A 24,442-nucleotide genomic window follows, 5' to 3' on the forward strand; every position below is an offset into this window, starting at 1 on the left:
TTATCAATGTGATTACATGAACATAAGAGAAAAACACTTGATTTGATCCAAGTTTGAGCCTATTTTCTGAGCAGAGCAGTACTGTAATAGTGGCTTTTGCCATGTACAAAAAGATACCACTGATAATTAATCCATTAATTGCCTTTGATATGCTGCTATGGTGCCCAGATGTCATTTGATCCTAACTCTTTTACTAGCTTTAGCTATTTTTCAGTACCTTTAACTTAGGTACAGTAGTGAGTACATGGTAATAGTTATATAATAAGAATAGTAGTAATTACAACATATTGTATAAGTAATTCATTCATGCAGCTTAGGTCAGTAGAGCTTTGATAGACTAAACAAAACTTACATATTCCAAAATCTCAGTTCAGTGAGGCAGATTAATCAGGGGTTTTCCCAGGGCAGAAGGCATGAAGAAACAATTTCAGTGCCAGGTAGCCAATAAACATAATGTATCCCATATGTAGATTAAGATGTATAGTCAGTATTACATAAATAAAGACTTTGTGTATAATTCAAATAATTATTTTAAGAGTTACAGTATTGAGATTGCGCTCCTCTTCCCTTGAATGTATGTTCTTACCTGTATAAATTCAAACTCTTCTTCAGACTTTAGTTTTTTATTTTGTATTGCATATAATCATTTGTATCTATATAATATTACAGTATGAATTCACCACAGGACACATATTTGCCATGTTGTATCTCCACAGCATTAACGGACTGATTAAGCTATTACACTTGCACTTGTCACTGGGAATGCCCATGTTATCTGAACACATTCCCTGAACACTTCTGGTTCCACATAGTGTTCAGGAGCCAGCAATGGACACAGACCCTCCAACCCCCAAGGCAATTTATTCAGAGCTGCTTTTGTGCATCTCTATGTGGCACAGTCTTGCGCCATATAAACCCAACCCCACTGCCAACACATTAAGACAGAATACCAGAAATTTACATCTGAAAATTAGTCTGGCAGCCATCACTATTAAAAAATTATTTGCAATGAAAAGTTAAGGGCTTTTTTCAGTATCTGCAGGTTATGAAAGCAGCCCAGTGATGAAGATTGCTCTGAATTAACAGGGACACTGTCATCAGTAAGAACAAGAATTCTACCTGCACAGAGATCTGCAGACATTCTTCTTCTAGAAAACAGTAATAACTTTAAGGTAGTCAACTTTGTTAGGAAGCAGTATTAGAAGTTTTAAACATGCACAATATGTTTTTATGAAAATTACCAACAATGTTAGTAACTTGATTTCAAGTATTGAATACAGATTTACTTACATGACTAACAGTGATATTTTATAATTTCTCTTAATAATATCTTCCCATGAAGCTTCAGGAATTCCAAGCTTGCACGTTGTAGAGAACCAAAAATTCCAGTTATCATGTTCTGGATAGCATGTGTGATCATATCAATGAAGAGATAGATAGATAGATGATAGATAGATGATAGATAGATAGATAGATAGATAGATAGATAGATAGATAAGAGATAGATAGGAGATAGATAGTTATAAACATATTTATTAGGATAGCTACAAACTATTGTGGAAGTGCACCTACAACATTTTGAAAGATTAGGATGCAAATTTTTGAGACTAGAGTAACAGGATCATTTGACATAATGATATTGTTTATGGAATGTTGCTTATATACCCATAAAAGAGCTGCTGCAGACAATAATTTCTTTTCTGATTGATGATCAGACTTGGACGCCAGACGGCAGGAACACTCCAGCACACAGAATGGCCAGAGAACAAAGTTAAGAGTTGGCTGTGTTGAAATGAAATATATGTCCAAATTGTGCTGAGAGAAAAGCAAGGCAAAGTATTTATGTATCTCTTGGAACTCCTCTCCAGCAGGTCTGTCACATTTGTGGTGGTGGTGCTCTTTATTCTCCAGGGTAGTATTCAGTTTTCAAGTCAGAGTGAAGCTGGATTAGAATGAGATAGTTCATCCATATGATGTAGTCTGCTGGGAGAATTTTGCCATAGGTTGCAACTGGACTATTGTATCTTCCTCCCTTGTATTTAACATTGAGTATAATATATTAACTTATATTAAATTAAATACTAGAAAAATTAAATATAAGTTTCCCAGGCAGGAGCCTAAGTATTCCAGTTAATCACTAGCTTCAAATTGAAAATTGTCTAATCGGTTTAGATATAGGATCAAGTTTGTATTGTTTATTGGAAAAAAAGTACTCTTCCAAAATTCTGCTCCTGAACATGTTACAGGGTCACTGGAAAGTCATGAGTGCCATCCACAAGATTAATAGTGTGAGCAAGAGAAGTGATTCAAATTCCTGAATGGTTTAGACAGTGTGGAGTATTTGAAACATGTGCACAGGGCTTGCAGCTACTGGACCTACAGGAGAACTGCACTCCTCTGGAGGAATAGCTGGAATGCAGGTGGGATATCCTACTGATCTTTCCTCAGGCTTCTGGGTCTCACCTGATAAACACTGATAACATATTTCCGGTTACAAGAAGAAAAAAGGAAATATGCATTTATCTATGGTATTTTTCATTTCTCTTTCCAAGTGAAATTTATTTAACAAGCTCAGAAGCAAGCTAATTATACTAATTTCTATGTATCATTAGTATAACACAGGCAATTTTAAATTTGTCTCAGATAAAGCTCATTTTTTGATGGATGATCTGTAAGTGTGCAAAACTGCATAAACATGTGAGATGGAAAATAATTCTGTAGTAGGATCTACTTTCTTTGGGGAGTTGGACTAGATGACCTCCAGAAATCCCTTCCAACATAAGTTAGTTGATTTTATAAAATAAAGATGCCCTTTTTAAAAAATCCTTCCGTGAAAAAGCCATACAGCACAGTACGTTTGATGAGAAGTATTTAATCCTAGGAGACAGTAAATAACTATATGATCACCACACTGTAATGTATATTGTACCAATTTCTCAAAAATAAAAAAGGGAGTGAGTGCAAACTTACTACTTTATTTTTCACTGTTCAATATTTTTCTTTTCACACTGAATAAATGTGCTCTAAAACTACAGGCCTTGTCAGGGAGATGCACTGAAACTCACAACATTAAATTGAGGTCAATAAGACTATAAAGATGAGATTAATATGCAAGTAGTTTAAATTTTCTGTATGATAATGAACACAGATCTTACTTAAAATATTTGGGACACTCCATGAAACAAAAATTCCTACTTGTATAATACATTCAGAAATGGAGACATTCAAAAAGGCAATTTTTAGAAATGATATGGGAGTTGAAAAACATAAATTGAATATAAACCCTGATAAATAACAGTTCTAATATCGTAGGCAAAAACCAATTGAATTCTGAAGATTATAAGCTCTGGTGATTAAAAATATCACATATTGACATTGGGTTTAGTATGTTCCATCTTTCCCAGCCATTGTACAACAGATTAAGTTACAAAGAGCTATTGTGCTATCAGTTTTTCAGTAAAGCCCTGTCAAAATCACTGGAAAGTAAAAAAAATGGCAGAATGATTTAGCACATCATGTCATCATTGTCCAAGTTTCACTTCATAGACTGTGATAAACCTTTTCCATATTTTCCCCAGAGAGGGTGGAGAATGTGGGTGACTGTACTAGAGAGCATTCAACAGTGACAGGTTATGTTTTAAACCAGGTTTAATTTTTTTATCCAAGGCAAATCCATATTTCTATAATGTGGTCTCTAAAATGATACAATTACTATTTCCCGTACCCTTGGTCTGTGGTTGAAGCATGGACATACCAGGAGGCCTCTGAAGCAGGGAAGAAAAGCTGTCACTCCATGGGCCAGATGAATTCCCCAATGCATCTGTAGCCTGGTGGTTTACAAAATTAATAATCTCCTGTTCTGCCCTATCATCTTTATCTGTAAAAACAGATCTGTCTGTGTTTTCCCCTATTTTTATGTTCTGTTATCAAATACTATGAGGTCACATCTTGTTGTAACTGTGTATCCATGTATAAGCATATTAAGCATTTTTACTACATAAATATAAGGAGAACTTTTGGAGAAAATATGCAGTCAATATGAAGTCAGTCATTATTCTGAATAACCCAAAGGACAAGTGATCATTTCACAGGAATTTCACAGAATATTCTGAGTTGGAAGGGACCCAAAAGGATCATCAAGTCCAACTCTTAAGTGAATGGCACATAAGGGGTAAACCCCACACCCTTGGTGCTATTAGCACTGTGCTCTAATCAACTGAGCTCATCTCACTTGTTCATTTATGGACAGGAATCCGGGAATAGGATTAAATAGGTGACAGATTATGTATTTTGGAAAAAAAACCACCAAGTCACTGTAAAATATGCTGATAGTTCAATGTGAATAAAAAAATACTCATCTTCTGCTTAAGGTCCTTTGAACTTAGTGGGGATTTTACGTACCAGATGCAGAAAGAAAAATATATTAAATTTACTGAATTTTAAACTGTCATCCAGACTACCAGCTACCAATTGAGAGAAAAGCACCTCAAAACCCCAGAACAAATCTAAACAAACCTCAACCCACAAATGTCACACCTCTGTGACAGAATGCAGCAAAATGCTTTCCAGAGGTTCCCTCCCTCTCTCAGTCCATACTTTAGTCCTGAATTTGCTTGTCCTATCATGTTAATTAGACTAGTTGATATGTCACTTTTATTATTAAAGTTTTCCTTAATAACCATCTTGTCTTTTGCAATGCTAAACTGGTAGATCTCTCTTGTTGATTGAAAACACTGAACTAGAATGTAGAATGAAAAAAAATATGGATCTCTTCTTCTCCATTACATTTCCTTTTTATATCTGTAATACCCTAGAGATATTTTTACATGCTAAAATAAGGGATTAAAGACTTTTCTGTTGTGAGTTTCATACCTTTAAGATATCTACTCTTTCTTATTTGAGGTTTCTATTTGTTTAAAGCTATCTCACTGAAATAGAAGCCACCCACATAATTTTTCCAACAAAATTATATATTTGCAATATAATACTTGTACTGTAGTTCCATTCCTCCATCATGCATACTACATCCAGCTTCAGAGGTCTGAACAAGCAATGGCATGCACATAATTAATTCCATGAGGAACAGCTTATTCAAATATTTGCACACACAACTCTTGCTCTTTGTATATCAGTTGCACATAATTTACAATGAGTATTTCTGCTAACTTGAGTACTCTGTTTAAATTAAATGCTAAATAAAGCTCCAAGTTTTCAGACATATTTTTGTTGTAGCTTGATCAAACATTTTCTATTGTCCTACATGCACTTGAGTGAGTGCACACACACACACGCTGGTAATGGCTTTTTCTATTCTTCAGCTTGTGCTATGCAGTAAAATGGTTACAAAAATAGCAACATGGCAACAGTTGCTTGCACATGTGGATGTCATAAACATTTTGTGTTCCTTTACAGCCAAGCTCAATGCAAGGCGCTGTCGCAGCAGTGGGGCTGCTCCAGGAGCTGGCACGGGAGAGGGTCTCCCAGGCACCAAGGTGATTTGCAAGTTGCAAGGGAGTAATATGTATGGTGTGGATTAGCTGTAAATGAAACTCACAAGTGTTTTCTTTATAAGTGACATATATATAGGGGAAAATTCTTCACAGAAACTGTGGTTAGACATTGGAATAGACTGCCCAGGGAGGTGGTGGAGTCATTGTCCCTGGAGGGTCTTAAAGGAAGACTGGATGTGGCACTCAGTGCCATGGTCTAGTTGCCATAGTGGTATTTGGTTGTAAGTTGGACTTGATGATCTCTGACATCTTTTCCAACCTAATCGAGTCTGTGATTCAGTGACATACAGACATGCACACCGGAACAGTGTTTTTAAAACAAACAAAACCCCCAACAACCAACCAAAACCCCCCAAAAAACAACAAAACCTAACCAAAAACAAACAAAAAAACAAACAAAAAACTCCATAGGGATGTAGTTTAAAAAAAAAATAAGGCATACTTTTTCAGATTGTGAGTGAACATGACCCAAGTGGCTTCCCAGAGGTACCGCAGTTGTGCTCAGGCTCTCACCAGCCCCCCCGGCCCCTCCCCGAGCCCCGGCCCCTGCAGAATTGCCCTCGCCCCTCGTCCCCGCCTTCCCCCGGCACTGAGGAACACCCTGGCTCGGGGTCCCCTTTCGGCCTTACACCATTTCAGTGTGCCCAGCTCTGGGCCCCTCAGCTCAGGAAGGGCACTGAGGTGCTGGAGCGTGTCCGGAAAAGCACAGTGAAACTGGGGGAAGCTCTGGAGCACGTGTCCTGCTTGGAGCGGCCGAGGGAGCTGGGATGGTCGCCTGGAGAGAGCGAGGCGCAGCGGACCCTCATCCCCCTCCGGCCCGGCCCGACGGGAGCGCCATCCAGGGCCGGGCGCGTTCTGCTCCCAGGCAACCAGTGACGGGACGGAAAGGCAATCTTACGCCGTGCCAGGGAGATTTAGGTTGGACATTAGAAAGAATTTCTTCACAGAAAGGATCATTAGAGATTGGAATGGACTGCCCAGAGAGGCGTTGGAGTCACCATTTTGGACCTTTTTAAGGGAAAGACTGGATGTGGCACTTAGTGCCATGGTCTCGTTGACATGGTAGTGTTCGGTTATAAACTGGGTTCGATGATCTCAGAGGTCTTTTCCAACCAGCCGATTGTGACCCTAAAACCGCAGGGTGCGGTGCCGGGCCCCCGTCCCCCCTGTTCCCCCAGCGCTGCCCCGGCCTCAGCTCCCGCTCCCGGCCCCGCACAGGACGCTCCCCGATGGCGGCGCCTGTGGCCCCCGCCGCGCAGGTGAGCGGGGCGGTGTCTCCTCTTCCCTTCCCCTCCCGTCCCTGGCCCCGCCCGGCCGCGCCGCTCCCCCGCCTCCCGCCCGCATTGGCGGCCGCCCCCTGCCCGGCAGCGCCCCCGGCCCGTTCCCTCGATGCGGGCAGTGGGTAGAGCCCGGAGCGCCCACAGCCGAGCTCCGGGGGCCTTGGCCCCGCCTCGGGGGCTGTGGCGCAGAGCTCGGGGCGCCCCTCCAGGGCTCCAGTGCGGGGAGGTCTCACAAAGCGCAGTATGCAAAGTACAGATCGTCGGGCACAGCCTTCCTGAGTGTCGAGCGCGCAGCCCCGGAGTTCTGCTGCCCGGAGCGGGTGTGCATTCCCCGCTGGCGCGTCCACACCCGCCGTCGGTGTGTCCGTCCGTGCCGAGGACAGGCAGCAGCACACCTGGGGTGTCGCGCAGCTTCTTTTCTCCAGAGAACGTTTGGTGTTCCGTAGGCAGATTTTGCCCGTGGAGAAGGAAAATACGACCATTTTTCCCAGATTTTCCCCTCCCTGACAGCTGCAGCCTGAGCGGACGGGCCCGTCCCACTGCGCCGTGTGGAAGGAGCTTGTGCGGGCCCGAGGGGGCCAGTCTGCCCCTGCCCAGCAAGTGCCACGGGCACCCCCTGCTTGGGAGTCCTTTTGTGTGTGTTCAACGCGCCCAGAACACACTGGAGGGGGTGTGCAGACAAGACAGGCCACTCTCAACATGCCTGTTGGTGCTTCCAAGCTATTCCATATTTGTAAAGTTTTGAGGTTTAAACAAATTATCTTACTGATGTTGGGCCTAATAGTTCATGTAGAAAACCCACTTTTTCGGATACACATTTTAGTTTTCATCAACCACTAGTAAAGGAAGCCCGTAATTCTTATCTTAGTGGTTTTCATTGCTTGTACAAATTACAACATATCAACAATACACTCTGAAAATCAAAATTGCATCTTATATTTTCCAACGTTTAACGTACAAGCAGAGTTTTCTGGATGTGTAATTCTAAGATCTCATGTGCGTATAGTAAAGTTGCATGCAATAAAGTTGCAACTGTATTGCAAAGTAAGCAGTTTTCATATTTATCACAGATACTGGGTTGGCTGACCTTAGTGAGAAGCCCATTCTCCAGTCAATATACATTACTTTCTCACTTTCATGTCTACCAACTATGATTCTCCACAGAAAAAGAAAATTAGTGCAAGTGTAGCATAATCAATGAAATATTTTTATCACTTTAAAATAGAGACTGATAATCTCTCCCACTCTCTTAGACTATATTATAGTTTGCAAGGTGCTTTTATATATATACTCATTTTGGTGTGCATATTGAATTTGTTTATGTGGTAATGAATCCATAATGATGCAGTATATTATACTGACAAATGTACTATATACTGTCAGGCAGTACAAAACCAGCTGAAGATCTGTGGCTTTAAGAGCAGAGGGGATGTTGTAGGATTGTATCTGGCTAGACAGTAAGTAAAATATGTTTCTCCTTTTGACTTTTACTGTAAGTAGAGCACACAGTAAATGGTAACCTTTCATAGTGCTATCTGTGTCTCTTAACATCATTTATATGAGAAATACCAGTAAAACTTATTTTACCTAGTCCATACATGTGAATGAAGAAATGGTGAAGGTACAGTAACACACACAACAGAGCTGTGCTCAGTGTAAAGCAGTTAAGTGCCTCAACCCTAGATACACTATCTGTCTCCAGCAACACAGAGTTGCTCCAGGGTCTGTGAGTTCACAGAGTTGTGCGTTAACTTCTACCGTGGGAGCAGAGTGAGGCTTGATGGGCTAATCTCAGCCTGTTCTAACTGGCTCATAAGGCTGGGTGGAAGGAACATCAAGGAGGTAAATGAAAAAAAACACAGGACCTGCCCAGTCTAAGGACTGCCAAATTTCTGACCTCCCTGAAGAAATCTGTTACTGCAAAAGCAAAACTTATTGGTAGCACCTTTGAAATTGCCTGCATTTCTGCTGTTAAGAACTGAAGGGAGGGCAGGGCAACATGAAGTGAATACAAGCACAAGAATGCTTGTTTTGGGCAGGCAGTGCTGATCACAGAACTGATCTCTTGGAGCTTTATTAAACACCTTGAGATGTAGGGCAGATGAGGAGAAGAAGCCATGCTAAGTGAAGGAAGGCAAAGCTTTCGTGAACCTGTGGGTGATCTAGGTTGATAGAGGTGTATGTTGTAGTATGAACATGCTGAGAGGCTACCATAGAGGGATGGATGCATGACAGGACATACTTCAAAGTTTTTGGAAAGCGTGCTTTGAATTTCTGGCCAGGGCATAATTCCAAGTGTTACATACCTGTCTGCAGCCTCACAACTGCATTTACTGTTTGTATGGTTGCTATCATATATAGGATCCTAATGTAGTTTAATAATTCAGGGACAAGGTTTTCAAGGTCCCTGGGTCCAGTGAATGAAAGAAAAAAAAAGAATTATGGAATTTCAGTGTTGTCTAGCCTGTTTTTGGTGGAAATCAGGGGATATTGAAAATCTGAATATGTCCACTAGTATGTATAAGTTCCTTACCACATCTCCTTATTACACCAGGAAAGTATGTGATGCTTTGTAAAAAGTAAACATAAAACATGGAGTTACTGTCTTTTTTTAAAAAATATGTATTTTAGAAAGAAGAAAGCATAAAAATTAGAGAAGTTGAAATAATGAGAAAAATACAAGATACATATATAAATATTTTAAACAAGATAAGAAAATTACTATGATGTATATGTGTAAGAGAATTAAGACTGTGTATACAGTCTTATTAGGCACATTTTCTGATTTTAAATGCTTGAATGTATGCCTTCACTGGCTTTGAATACTTTTTGGTATAAATATAAAGAGGTGTTTAGATGGCAGATAGAGAAGTGATCTGTCTTCCCATGAAACCATTTTGAGACAGATGATGCAAGATGCCTTCTTTGATGATTGGCTAGAAGTGAAGTCTTTTTAATCTATACCAGTTTATATAAACTTGAACCTCAGCCAAACTCAATTTCAGATCATGCCTCCTCTACTGTCGGTTTGACATATTTTTTCTGCTGGCTGAAATAAGAAAATGAAAAAAAATAATTAAAGTCAATCAAATAAGAGGGAATGGGTTTATATTTTTAAAATGCTACTATTAAAGGGACATGAAACAATGTACATTTGGATACTGAAAGCTGTCATCCTAGGAAAACTGATTAACTTAGCAGTAGGTAGAAAATGAGTGCTGCAGGCCAAAAAGGATCAGTTTATAAAAGACATACAAAGTCTGGAAGGCATCTAGAAAGGGACAGGCGCTTTCAAAATGTTAGAGGAATTAAGCTCTACCTGGGGCAAATTAAATGCCTTAAATACTAGGCAAAAAAAAACCCCAAACAGATCAAGGCTTGGAAATTGTCGGGATGAGGCTGTAACTAGACAGGGAGTAAAGCCAATTAAATGTAAACCTGTAAACTAGGTATAGAATGGCAGTGACAAAGAATATGAGGAAATTTTGACTTTGCTACCTGAAAAATAGTTCAGGTGTGTACAAGAGAATTAGAAGTAGCTCTGTAAGACCTCTGTATGTCCTGTCAACAGTCATCTGCCTGTCTGAAACACTTGCAGTAATGTCTTTTCTGGTTACTTGTGACAATACACACATATGTATGTATTTGCAAAGTTAGTTTTTATGGATTATCTGAGGAGGCCAAATAAAGGTTTTAATGAAGGAACAGCATGGGATAATCTGACTTTCAGAAATACAGGAGAATAAAAGTACAACACCTCAGCACCTCCCTCTGTCTGTACCTGGACGGTGTGTTGAAAATAAAAGAAAAAAACCAACATGAGAAACTAGAGACTAGGCTTCACAGTTGGAAAACAAACATGATTTTAGGCTGAGATGTGAGGTTAATTTTTATCAATCCTGTTAGTTTTTTTCTGAAACACGGCCTGTTCTTGGAACACATTAAAATCCACAAGGAAAATTTTATTATGTCAATTAAAATTTGTCAAATAAAGGTCATCTATAATTATTCTAGTGGAAATCAAGAATATTTATTTAAAGCAATGAAAAATAAAGAGGAGCAATTAGTGAAAATTACTGAGCAGCTCAGCAATATTCCCTGTAATTTGTTATTTGTAGAACACTAGCAAGCTCAAAGTGCTAGATATACAATTAAACAAAAAAACCCTACTGGCACATGTGAGATAGTTTCTGCCTCTGTGGATATACTAAATTTATATGAGAACAAGAGAGGAGTGGAAAAAAGGGCAAAAGATTTTGCAATATGCACTAATATGAAAAATAACAAGAAATGTGCATTGATGTGCTTGATGTCTGGCTCTGTTGGTTTCCCTGGCACTGGCTGGACAATCCCCACTGCACCTTCAAAGCAATTTTCCTTTCAGGTGTGTGTCTCCAGCGTGCCAAATTTCTACTCCTGTGTTCTGAGTAGGATTTCTACAAAGTGCAGAGTTCGTGGGACTCTGACTCCTCTAGAAAAGAAATGCTGTTATGGAAAAACAATTAGTTACTTATTTTGTTGCATTTCTTTACCATCTGCTGTCTTGTTTTGCTTTCAGGTGTGTAGAATGCTTACATTGTCTCTGCCATCTTGTTCTTTGTGTCTTTCTCGGCTACAGTTTCTAAGGAGTGTGCCTTTTTATTTCTTGTATAATATGATTTATAAAAATTTAAACTATTTATAAAATTATTGAGCACTAATAATGTTAAGAAATTTGCTACTCTTTTCATTTTCTTCCACCAGAGGACTAAGAAGTATCCCAAGTCTCTCACAGTTTCATAGGTTAAGGTACTTGTGGCTTAACAACAATAAGGTAATAAGATATTAATGTAAAGAGCAGAACAATTCACCTATGCTCCGTGATTATTATTTTGTAATGTTTTCTAATGAGAAGTATTGTGTAATTGTCAAGCTTATAAGTTATTTTTAATTTCCAGGCAAATTTAACTGTCAAATGTAACAGATTTAAGGAAAATAATATTTATTTATTTTTACCTTGCAGAGTATAGGCTAATTCATTTTCCTTTAGATGCACATCAGACATAAATTTTGTGTATTCAAGAAGCTGAGCGTTTGTGCTAATTCCTTAGCCACATAAAGAAAGCAGTTCACAGGGCAGCTGGTGTGCCCTGCCCAGCAGAGTGGGCAACTCGGGCCAGAGCCCAAGGGGTGATGTGGCTGTAGGACAGGAGGGGACTGCAGGAAACGCGCAGCCCTTTTTTTGTGCACTTGCAGAAATGCAGTTTATTTCCTGGCAGGATAGTGGTTGAGGTGAGACTCCTTTTTGCCCCCATGCACACAAGGGTGACATAAAACTCTTTGAAATGAGCTGCTCCCTGTGCACGGTAAGCAGCACTGCAATGCTAGGGATGATGGGGATCTGCTGCTGTTACACAGGCTGTTGTGCCACCTAAACTTGTTGGATTTAAGAGATTTCCAGGCAAGTGGTCAGAGTGGGACCACATGAATTTCTCTTGTTTCCAATGCAGTGTGTGGCCCTAAATCAGTTACACAAACCACGTGCCTTACTTTCTTTATCTGGGCATATCCAGATTATAGTATTTATTATATCCTGTATGGGTTTTAAGACAACGCTCTGTCAAAATCTCCAGACAGTACAATTTCCAGCCAATTGTAAGCACATTGTATCTCACACAAAATCATCTACTTGACAGTAGTATTATCTGATTTATAAATCTCCATATAGGGCAGTTAAGTGCCACCCTGACACCCAATTCCATCAGATCTCGGAAGCCAAGCAGGGTCAGCCCCGGTTAGTACTTGGATGGAAGACCTCCTGGCAATACCGGGGGCTGTAGGTTCTAGTCCTGAGGACTTCACTGTCACCGTCCAAGCTCTCTCGTCTGTGGCAGATGAACCTCAGGAGTGCCAGTTCTGCGCACGCTGTGCCTCACCTAAAATATCCGCTGCACAGGCTCGAAGGACACACCCATGTGGGGAGAGCCCTTCCTAAATCTTCATTTGCAAAGCCTTGCCATACTAAATTTCCATATGCATAGCCAACCATTATTAAATGGCTGAATTGTATCCAAACCTTTATCATTAGCCAGTGGTAACTGAAAAGCAAGAAAAATAATAAAACCCCAAGAAGTTTAACCTGCTTTTAAATATCTTACTGTACAGTAGTTTACATGACTTCTTCAGTGAGCTCAAGTTCTTAGAACACCAGAATTCCTTGCTCAGGTAAATAAGTAGATCTGTGAGCAGCATGAAAAATAAATCTATATTCTGTGTCTCTTTGGAGCGTATGTATATCTGCTGCCCCGGGCTAACATCAATTATATGGAATCTTACCTCAACTTCATCAAAAGATCTGTGGTTATCCACCTATTTTCAAAAAAAGCAAACATATAGATACATTAGAAGATTGAACATAGGTATAAAAAGGGTTTTGCTTGTATCTCTAAAGGAGGATAAAGAATAAGAAGAAATTGGCCTGATGACTAAGCAGGACTAACCTTGCTGACCAAAAAAGATAAATCAATCTGATTTTTGCCCAGATCTGAGTTTCTTACCTAAGTATTAATAAAGAGCATTTTTCTGATATTCTATATAACTTTTGTGGAGAAGCCACTCACCGTCTTTTCTTAGGAAAAGTTTCACTTAAATGCTCTAATGGAGTATAAGTTTCTATACTCAAAAGTTTTATCACAAAAAAGTAAATTTCAGGTGACCCTAAAAATTAAACTTGTCAAAGATGGGAAAACACCATTGTACAAGTGAGTGGAAAAACCTCTGCCTTATGTTCTTCCTTCTTGCTTTCAGGTACAGTCAATGCACAGAGCAAAGCACAGTTTGTTTTAGAGTCACTGGCACAATTCAAGGACATTCTCTAACTAACACTGAATGAAGGTTCAGCTATCATGAGAATCCTTAAACCAAGAGTCTTAAACAGAAATAGAAGAAACTGCTGATAGTTATGCAGTTTTCAAGACACCATGTTTATAATTCTCCAACATTACATTGACTGACATATAATAGTTTGCCTAACTCTAATTTCAGATACAAGATTTAACTTTCTTGATCAAAAACTACTGCTTGACTGAACTCTATCTCAACAATAATGAACTGACAGATATATCAGGTACCAATATTGCCTTTTTGGATTATTGAGCAGAGGCCTATACTTTCTTTTCTGTGTATTGGCATTAGAATTTATAAAACCTGGCACAGCAAGTAACTTACTGGTTGAAAGCTGCTATGTATGTATAACAAGAAATGTTAATTATTAGATATTTGATTGTTCCAGCATACCTGAGTGGCAATAAGGTGACATGTTTACCCTGGTCTAAGGGATGAAATGTCGCTCACTTTATGTCCTGCAATTGTAACATATTTTTGGTCTTACATGCACATACTTCATATTGAGAATTTATAATCAGAAGTATTTTGCAAAGTTACTGCCAAACTTTTTTATTGCAAAATATGAGTTTTTCCTGGTCTTGTAGATGAAAGTGGCTGTATCAGACTGGTGAATTTGTGAATAAAGAGTCCAAAGCATAATAAATTTCTGTCTATCTTATACATTTTAAATGTTAATGCTTTATTTTTCTCTGTCCCTATAAAGTGCTGGGATGAGAAATTATGTTGATTAGTTTCTGTGAGATTCTGAGAAAAATTAATCTTTGAAAGACATAAACATGAGTAAAAAAGACAATACGGATGATAACAAAATATGGTTAAAGAGAAGGGTATCATTTATAGGGAAATGTGGGTAGGAAATATTGTATAGAATTTGCAAAATGAGATATCCAGTCCTGATGTGGTGTAATGATGTGAACACATAGCCTGGGACAGCCAAAAAATATTTTGTTATAACTTTTAAATACTTACTTTTAAATAATTATATGAAATGCAAATATTTTCTAAAGAATTCACTATGTATTGTTCGTGAGGCAAAGGTAGTATAAGGTCATGGTAAAAGGAAGTGAATCAAGGATTACTGGGATATAGCAGGAAAGAAGGAAGGAGAAAGAGAGGTTGCTGTTGATGCTGATCTGTTGATGCAAGGGTAATGTAAGGAAATGTAAAGAACTGGATTGAAAAATGAAGATGAAAGGGCTATTGGATAGCTCTAGTTGTTTTTTTTAATTAATATGTCATGCTATGTGTTACCAAAAGGCAGGCATAGATGGATAATTAAAATATCAAATTCAATGTGCAGAATAACAAAATAATTATCTAATGAAAGCAATCTGTTGCAATGAGAATTAATTGTTGTTTTTCATTTTATTTCAGGTGTTCTGAAACACTTATGTTCATTACAGATTCTGTTTCTTCACAACAACAAGTTAAAAAAACTTGGAAAAACAGTGAAGGAATTGAAAGGAATGATAAGCTTGCATACTCTAAGTAATCCCTTATTTTTATTTTGCAGAACAGCAAGTAGTAGCTTTTTAGTTTCTTGTCGCTTTCCATATCATTTGCCAATAGCTTTGAATATAATTATGAATTTCAACCAAATCTGACAGGAGACAGCAATCTCTAAGACCTGAAAATTCCACAGACTACCTTAACTGAGATAAAAAACCTGCTAAGTGAGTTCAGAAGTTAACTCTTTTTGGCTGCTGGCTAGCCAGTATCCTGGATGAATATCTTGGTGGGTGTCAAGGCAATTTACTGCTGCTCCTTTGAAAGGGAATGTGGGAGTCCAGTGAGATTACCACAGAGGCAGAGTTGAAAAATGGGTGTTATCGCTGCTGAGAGTGTGAGGGATAGGTTATAGAACCCAAATTCCTGCCTCATTAATTCTGTTCCCTTTCTGCATCTCTTTGGCAGACTGCAGATTTCTAGAAGCTAAGAATAAGTATACTTAGGTATTCTTCACAACAGTATCTGTTAAGTAGGATATTTTCCCATACACCGGCTGGAAATGAAAATGGCACTGAATCTGAAATTTCAGATTAGGTTACATAAGACAGTGTTGGCGCCACTAAGTTACAGGGTAAGAAGTGAAGACCAGGGGAAGTAGGCTTATATGTCACTAAGATACCGAAAGTGAAAATATAAGCAGTGTTTTCCCTAGTTCCTAAAGGAATGTCAACAGAGGTCCTGACAGATGCCAGTACTTGGAGAAAACAGGAAACAAGTTTCATGCCTGAGTGACATGGTTAAGGAGGTGAATATCATCAGACTGTAACACCTCCTTAAGCATTCAGAAAACTGAATGTCTGATTGTAGGAAAGGAAAATATGACTTAAAAAGCACACTTTTAATTGAGCTTGACACTGGGCCAAAACTAAAAAAACAAATCAAGTATTTAGAAATATGTCAGCCAAGTTATTGTATTTTTTTTCATTACATGAAGACAGAAAAAACAGTCCATTTAAGAATGCAGTTGTTTGAAATGATTAGGCAAAGTCTGGACAGACATCCTATGTATGAAGGGTTCAGTCACTTGAATTTAATGTTAACCCTACAAATAAATAAGGAGCTTCAACAGGCACAGGAATTTTACTGTACTTCTTTCAACCATTTGTGGGGAATACAGAGCAGACAGTTAAAGAAAGTGCTGCTGAGTTATTATGAATGGCAGTCACAAAGGCATAGTGAAAATTGGGAGCAAATTGGACAGGCCACCACCATAGAAAAGGAAACGTTTGAAAGAACAGTCAAACAATATATATATCAATCTACCCTAACTAAAAAAAATTGTTCTTCAGCTGAATGATTTCTACAAAAGTAATCAGTGGAAGAAGCTTAATAACATTACCATTAAAGTAGTTCCTCCTTGACCTTTGCAGTCATGAAAAAACTGTAAAGGTGTTTGTTTCAAGGAGATTTCAAAATAATGGGTTCTCAAATTACCAGGACTCCATTGTTTTAATAAAATACAATGTCATATTTACGTAAATTACATCAGCAAATAAACAAAATAAATCATAAAAATAATATCCTGTATATCATATCATATTACTGTGTCATTTATATGCCTCCTTGCATTATTAAGAAATATGAAATGGGTGCTAAATTTGCACTATGTAGCTTTGAAAAGGGCTATGCCCATAACTCATTTTTATAAAACAAAACCAGTGACAGTTCTCACTGTTATGAGGTAGATCATTTTTTATTACCAGACAATCTGATTTAAAAAAAACATTTGCTGCCTTCAACAGAGCTCCTGGATGCTTAACGTTTTATTATTTTGTAGCTCTTGGGGACAACAGAACTATTAAAACACATTATTATTGTTACTTCAGGAGTAGCATCCAGATGCCAAAATATTGCATTCCTCTTCTTGAAGGCTCTCTTGTGATCTTTAGCCACTGCCCTGCACTGGATGTGTAGCATAACACCATCCTTCACCAGGCCTTTAGGGAAGACACTCAGCACTGAAAGATTTACTGCATGTGTTGCTCACAACTGCAGCCTTTTGGGAGACACAGAGGGTTTCTTTATGGGCTCACCTTGTGCTCACATCTCCCTTTTGGAATCCAAGATTTTTGTTACGTACTCTGCAAATTGTCTCAACTGATTTATTGTCCTCAGTTGATAACATCCTGCTGCTAGACCTCAGAAATCTCTGTTCTTCACTGTATTTCTGCCCCATGTGGCATAGGCACGCTGTTTTCCTGTACTCCAAATAGAGAAAACAGACAAAACTGTGGAGGAAGAAAGCATTATCCCTAATTTGTAGAAGTAAAACTGCATGACCTAGACAAGAAAGTAGATAACTGAGCCAGAAATTGATCCCAGATGTTTTGTAAAACAAGACCATCTTGATCTGTACAATGGTTGGATTTATTGTAAAAATAAGCACTAAAAAAATTCACATTCTCTAAAACAAACCTACAAATCAGTGTTGATGAGGAGGGACCTGCTCCATGTACCATTCAGATTCACAAGTGCTTAGTATCAGCACCAGTTTGTGCCTTGGAAAAATCTCTTTTGAATCTTTATTTCATTCCATGACCAAACATACCTAATTTAGAGATCTTTCTGAAACATTTTTTCTCTAGAATGCTTTTGCATGTTTTCTTGACTCAAGGAGAGACTTATCAGATATATGCATTATATTAATTCTGATTAACACTTTCTGGAAAAAAAAGAGCTATATACTGCTTTGTTCAGTAAAAATGGAACTTTCTTTTGCTGCCACCTTGTGGGTTTCTACGTCAGTGATTTTTAAAAATTCTTTAAAGAAGAAAAATATTTTAAGTTCCTCTGGACACATGAGCAGGTGTTTTCTGTGCAGAAGTTCCAAATGCCCATTCCAGCCTTACTGCACCTTCCAAAGAACTGCTGTATCGCATCAAGCACTGAGCCCTCTTTGGCAGTCATACTTGTCCTGAAGAACATGAAATGGTGTCTTGTGGTTTAGAAATCTGTGTATATATATTTTCAGACTTTTTCTTCTTCTACTGTCTCTTACTTGCTTCTGTAATACCATCTTTCCCCCTCTAACTGCTAAAATTACATGTAACAGGATTTTTTTACCCTAGAGTGAATAGTAGCCACAGCCTCCCTCAAAAAGAGAAAAACAGATCCATGTAGCAGAAGTTGTCTGAATTATTAATTTAGGGTTTTTTTCTCTGCTCTGATCTCAAGGTGGCCGTCTCCTGATTACTTTTTCTGTTTTAGAAGAACAGTGTTTTTTTAAGGAGAAAAATAGCATTGTCATGTCTTTCATTTAGAATAAAGCCTCACCCAACAACACTTGTTTGTTTCATTGTTTATTTGTTAGCAGATCTGGGAATGAGACAGTTTCTATTTTGATCCAGCTTAGATATCACTCATGAAATAAACTGATTTGACTTGTCAGCTAGGCAAAGTTTCCACATTTGGCAAAGCAGCAGCTCACGATTGATACCTGTCTCTATTGCAAATATTTGGTTATTACAGGTATTGTGAGCCCAAATATAGGCATTCTAGTCAAGTCACTAATGGTCTTTTGGAGCTCAAGGAAAGCTAGTGGGGACCCCAGTTCTCAGCAACTTAGATCCATTAAACATTTTACTCTTAAGTTTCTTCCATTTTCAAACTCATCATTACGAAAACATCACAAGACTGGGTATTTACATTTTATATTGTGTTTATATCAGCTCTGAAAAAAACCCTTAGGTGTCCTAAAGCTCATCTGGTTTCAATAACTCACTTCCCCTACAAATTTTACGTCCTACCTTTAAGCTGTCACACCTAAAAGACCACTGTTATTTAAAATAGTCCTCACCTAACAATACGCAAGAAAATCAAAGCCAAGCACCTAGCGGGTTTTTCTATACATCTTAAAAAATACAAAAAACCTCAAAGGTTTGGAGTGCACAATGACACCTTTACTCAGTTCTTGCCTGTAGTGTTTTGCATACTCTGCAATAAGCCAATTCCAGAAGTCCATGTTTAGTTGAGCAATTTCATGTGTGTAAAGAGACTGTGCTTTGTTTATCCATCGTAAGAACAAATTGAATTCGATAATGTTTTGTAAAAAATCTTTGGTTCCTAGTGATCTTTAATTTTCCTGCCGTGCAAAGTTGTTCTTCCATTGCTGAGTTTGGTTTTTTGTAATGTTATTTGTTTTTTCTGTATACCTTTTGCAGACCTATTCCAAAACCCTCTGGTACATGATCCAGATTACCGACTTTATGTGATATACTTCCTTCCTTCAGTTCAGCTCCTTGATAGGAAGTGTAAGGATTGCTTTCCTCTTCTCACAAAACGCAGACAGTTGCTTTTGATTTTAATTTTTAATCAGTTTGGAAACACAGGTGAAATTATCTTGCCTTGTAAAGTTCTTTTACATAATTTGTTGATATAGTAAAAGATCTAATGAGCAGATACCCATTTTTTGCAAGATTTGTCAAGTAAGTAGAGTTTACTTACTCAACTGCTTTTGATTTCTGTCTTTAAATTGTGCATGCTTTTCTTGTATCTTGGTCTGTTTGGGTAAGACACATAAAGCCTGTGCTTAGAAACATGTACCTGCAGTTGTGCATTCAGACTGGTATAATCACCTGGGTGAGTATATTTACTTAGGTATGGATAATATCTTCAGCTATCTACATGTTTCTCTACAGTTTAAATATGAATATGCACATTTCTTTATGAGGTAGATGCAGACCAGGCTTTAAAATATAAATATTCATAAATCACCAAGAGCTCTTTCACAGCTTGTCTATTGTAAATTCTACAGAAAAAAAATTGTCTTAACAATAGCCAGATGTTGAATCAGTGAATCCATACATGTCACAACAAAACCTGAAAATCAACTGTGGTGATTTTTGTCTCTGGTGGTTGGAAAGCCATGTGATTGGCAGGAGGACTGGAAATTACTAGAGAGCACTGAGAAAGGGGTTGATTCTTGTCCCAGCTCTAGCTTATAAGAAAGTAGCAAGGAAAAACAGTGCCCTCTTGAAAACCTGTTCCCAGTCTCTGAGACAATCAAGACGTAAGACTTGAGCAAGGCAGATGCAGGACATCTGCAGGTGCTGGGAGATTGCAGCTCTGTCATGAAGGAAAGCTGGTGGATGGGCCACAGCCTGTGCCAAGGGTTGATGAGGAACTGCTGGATCTGACCACACGGCCATTTGCCTACAGTAATTTTGCACTGCTACCTCCAGTCTCCAGTATTTGGTCTTGTGTTACAGCTGTGCTTGACATGTCTGTCAGACTGTGCTAATAATGATCACTCGTGACTGGGGAGCGATGACTGACACTGAAAAATATGTGTTGCATTTACATGTCTAGGAACACTTCTGTAAAACGTCCTGGACTTAATCTCCTAAATACAGTTCTAGTGTAATCAGTCCTGGATTAAGACTTGCAATTATTTGTATCAAGCTGTATCCTCGACTTCCTATTTGGTGAACTATTTCTCTGACATTACAAAGCTTTTTCACCATCTGTGGAACATTTCCACAGCATAGTCCTGGCTCTCACCTTTACACAAGATGTGCTTGCACTTCAGGCATGACTATTGCAGTTCCTTCCTAATGGGTCCCCTAGACACCATGACTCCAAAACTTCCCTGAATTCAAAATGCTTCTGCCAGTTACTTGTTCTAAACTTTAGCTCACTTCTGTCTCAGAGCTGAAGTACTGGATTAGTATAAAGTTCATGTAATTGAAGTTATAATCCACAATTTGATTTAACAGCCTCAAAATATGTGTTTAAAATTTAAAGTAATTTTTAATTAAATTGCAAAACAGGAAAATTTCAAGCTTTTTTCTTGATTGCACTCCTAGATTTTCTCTGTAATTGACCAGTGGGAATTAAGTGGCCTCAAACCAGGATTTGGTTTTGCTCTTCATAAAGAAACTTACAAATCTTTACTGACTTCTGCAACAGATCTCATTTAAGCAGTACGAAAAGACTTACTTTTTAGTTTCTTGGTTTAAAACTTGTGATCCTACTGCACTCAAAAGAAAATAATTTGTTTTACAGGGCTTTACCATAAAGCCTTCAAAACTATCACTCCATGCTTCCATTTTGAATTGTTGTGAAATTATGTAACTTACACTGCTATTGGTACAAAACTCTGCACAGAAAAAGAGTGAATCACCTTTTGCATGCTGCCTTTTCAATTGGTAATTTTGGTTTTTTTTATATCCCCTTAACAGTAGTTACACAAAGAGAAAGGGAATCAGCACTTCATCTTTACAACCCTGAAAGGTCTCTGCTCATGCAGTCAATTGCTTTTGGGAAGAGAGTAAATACACCCCTCGGGATTCCAGAGGGATCCAACAAATGCACTCAACCAGCCAGAGGACTGATAATGCCTTCAGGTATTTATAATAATAGAAGGAAAAGCATTCATTTTTAGGTCATTTGAATTAGAAACACTTTTTTCATGCATCTGAAAAGTTATTTTAATAAATATAAATAAAATATAAATGCGTCAGAAACTCAACCAAATCATTTCATAAAGTAGTAGTAACAGCAACAGGCAACAAATGAATCCTTCCACTGACAGTATTGTGGAAAGTAAGTTCTAGTCACTCCCCATAGTTACAGAATTACCTGTAAAGATAGCTGAACAAACAAATTTTTTTTTTCCAACATAGGTCTTGTGAGTGTTTGGTTTTACTTTTATTTAATTTGAAACATCTCAATACACTTCTAGGCCAAGTCTCCAGCAGAGACAGCATCATAGAGTTTTGTTGCCCTCTAGTGCTTTTATAAAATAATGTCTCAACGAAAGCACTTTCTAGTGTTTTGAATTTTACATATTGTGCCTAGTTTTATAAGAAGATTCTTTATTATGATTCAAAGGTAAGAATATTTTAATGATGTCTTATCATATAGGGCAATTTTTAGCGTTCTGAAAACATTCTGATCTTGAAGACAGCATGATCCTGGCACAGGAAAGCAGGTGAATACCACCTGGAACCTTGTGACTTGTACTGTATCACAATCCAGAGCAAACCTTGGAATCCCACACAATCTTGGCTGCTTTTTTGATGTTTTAAGAATAAGAAAACTATGAAATTGTGCATAGATGACTGAAATTTTAGCATTTTAAACAGTAGTGTAGACGAACTTTGGTAAGTAATAAAATATCTGCAAGTTTTTTAAATGTATGTATCACAATAGTAGAGTTGAAAGCAGTTTATTTCACAGTAATTTTGGAGTGGTTAGGAGGAGGATAGTTTAATAATATTTATTTGTTTTGGTGATGATTATCAAAATAGGTGTACAGTTGTCTGTCTCTACTATTCAATCATTCACTTATAGAGACAGTGGCATCATTTTCCGTGAAAGAAAAAAAGGTCTGTAAATATATGTCTATGGGAAATAAAATACAAAAACTACACAAACTTAAAAAAACCCACAACAGGTACTTCTTTCCACAGTAATCTAATGAAATATGATCTTAAACATTTCAAGTAATATGCTAGTTTTTAGTTAATTGAAATGAGCAACTTAGGATCAGAATGGTAATCCTCAACTACTGAAACTGCTGTACAGCTATTAAAGTCTTATTTGGAAATTTTTGTTATAGGTTGTGAATTTGGAAAGAACACAAATAAGTAAGTAATTTTTTGGATTTTTTTTTCCTTTTGCATCTCTGAAGCATTTACATAATTTCCGCTTCTTGTTCCCAAAAAAATACCCTAACCAGAGAAAACATCCAGTAAAAATAAGCTTTTGTGAAAAAATTCAGGCCATTGTATTCAATATAGTTGCAACTCGGTCCTATTCTGATGAGACAACCCACCCCCTGCTGTCCGAAAGTTACTATTGAAAGGTATTCCACATTTGGAAATGGGTATATACAATTGCCATGTATTTGTAAGATCAAACAAATACTGATCACTAGAAAAAAACATGCTCTTAGTATTAGAGCATCAGATTATCTGTTCTATATTATGGTCCAGGAAATATTCTCCTGATTGCTTTGTTAAAGGAAATAATAAAACCCTACTTATGATGGTATCCTTTGACAGTAGCTGTTTAAAATCAAGCTAATTTATGTTGAAAAATTCATTCTTACCTGCTTTCAGTGGAGTTAGCTGTCCCCATTGATAGAATGGATGTATGGCTTCCTCAAGTCTTATTTATGCAAATTCTGAGGCTTTGCAAAGGAGCCTTTTCGTGACAAAGTGCATTAAACTCAGTGGAGATAGCCCTGTAGTTCATATTTAGGTGTGTGTTACTACAGGTACATGTCTAAGAAGTAAGTTCTTACAAGATAAACTTTTAATATTGTATCAGAGGTGGAAGCTTTTTCTAACATGAAGTCCCTGTCAGTCCTGCATTGATGCAGATCTCCCACTTTTCTCATCCAGCCTGATGAGCTGCAGCTGTGGCAGGACACGTGAACAACACAAGCTCTCAGTGTTCTGGATTCAGAGCTTGGAGCACGGAGATTTGACCAAGGACTAGTTAAAAGACCCACAGCAAAATAAATGTGCATTTGCATTAATTGGTATCAAATTGCTTGAATCATGTCCACTGAATCAGAGCATTAAAAGTATCCAATTATAATTTGGAGGGGAGATGGAATTGAAAAATATTATTTTAAGAACTACAATAAATGTAATTTAAATAATTTATAACTGATTTTTCCCCATTAGAATCCTGTGATTCTGACCTTTTCTCATTTTGTTTCACTTTCTGAAATTTGGCAAAAGAAGAAAACCTTCTGAAAATTGAAAGTTGTCAAATCCTCAGTATTAGTGTCATCATGACCACCAACTTTACTTTCTACACTGAGTGTTGTAAATTAGTTCCAAAGTAGTTTGGAAACATTCAGATAATGGACATTTGGTGTGTTCTTTTTGCAGAGTACCATTTGAGAACCCTGAAGATGCAGTTTTAGTACGGGCAGTGACAAGATCTCTATCAGAATTTTCCTTTGTGGACTGGAACAAGGTAGCCACCTGTCAAGAAAGACGGCTTCAAAACAAAGCAGAAGAGCCTCCTGAGAAGCTGACAGTCCAATTCAGATGAGTCCTTTCTTCCTTAAGAAAAGACTAATTTCTCTCTGTAAAACAAGTACCTGACAACATGCATGTAATTAAATGAATTTCCAGGAAAAAAGTGTAACATTTATCATATGTAAAATATTGAAGAAATTATGATAAGAAATGATAATGTCAATATTATGATAAAAGTTGCTTGAAATGCAATTCTTACCATATTTTTGTTATCAGAAAGTTAAACAGCATGCTAATTTTTAAGAAACTAAGGATAAAT

General features: G+C 37.8%; 1 protein-coding gene across 1 annotated transcript; it reads left to right on the forward strand.

Moving 5' to 3' along the window:
- The first annotated feature begins 7,489 nt into the window (after positions 1-7,489).
- Positions 7,490-24,196, forward strand: LRRC72 (leucine rich repeat containing 72). Its single transcript, XM_071561248.1, has 9 exons — positions 7,490-7,499; positions 8,139-8,247; positions 11,534-11,603; positions 13,814-13,895; positions 15,050-15,163; positions 19,345-19,434; positions 21,364-21,528; positions 22,746-22,773; positions 24,031-24,196. The coding sequence occupies exons 1-9, from the start codon at positions 7,490-7,492 to the stop codon at positions 24,194-24,196; spliced, it is 834 nt and encodes a 277-aa protein (XP_071417349.1).
- The last annotated feature ends 246 nt before the right edge of the window (positions 24,197-24,442 follow it).

Source organism: Pithys albifrons, chromosome 7 (assembly GCF_047495875.1).
Source record: "Pithys albifrons albifrons isolate INPA30051 chromosome 7, PitAlb_v1, whole genome shotgun sequence".
Lineage (NCBI taxonomy): Eukaryota > Metazoa > Chordata > Aves > Passeriformes > Thamnophilidae > Pithys > Pithys albifrons.

Bases quoted from the DNA above. Each gene is read 5' to 3' on its own strand.
- LRRC72 (XM_071561248.1), top strand. The intron at 11,604-13,813 runs GTAATAAGATAT...CTCTAATTTCAG, and splicing joins TGTGGCTTAACAACAATAAG to ATACAAGATTTAACTTTCTT. The intron at 19,435-21,363 runs GTAAGGATTGCT...TCCCCTTAACAG, and splicing joins TCAGCTCCTTGATAGGAAGT to TAGTTACACAAAGAGAAAGG.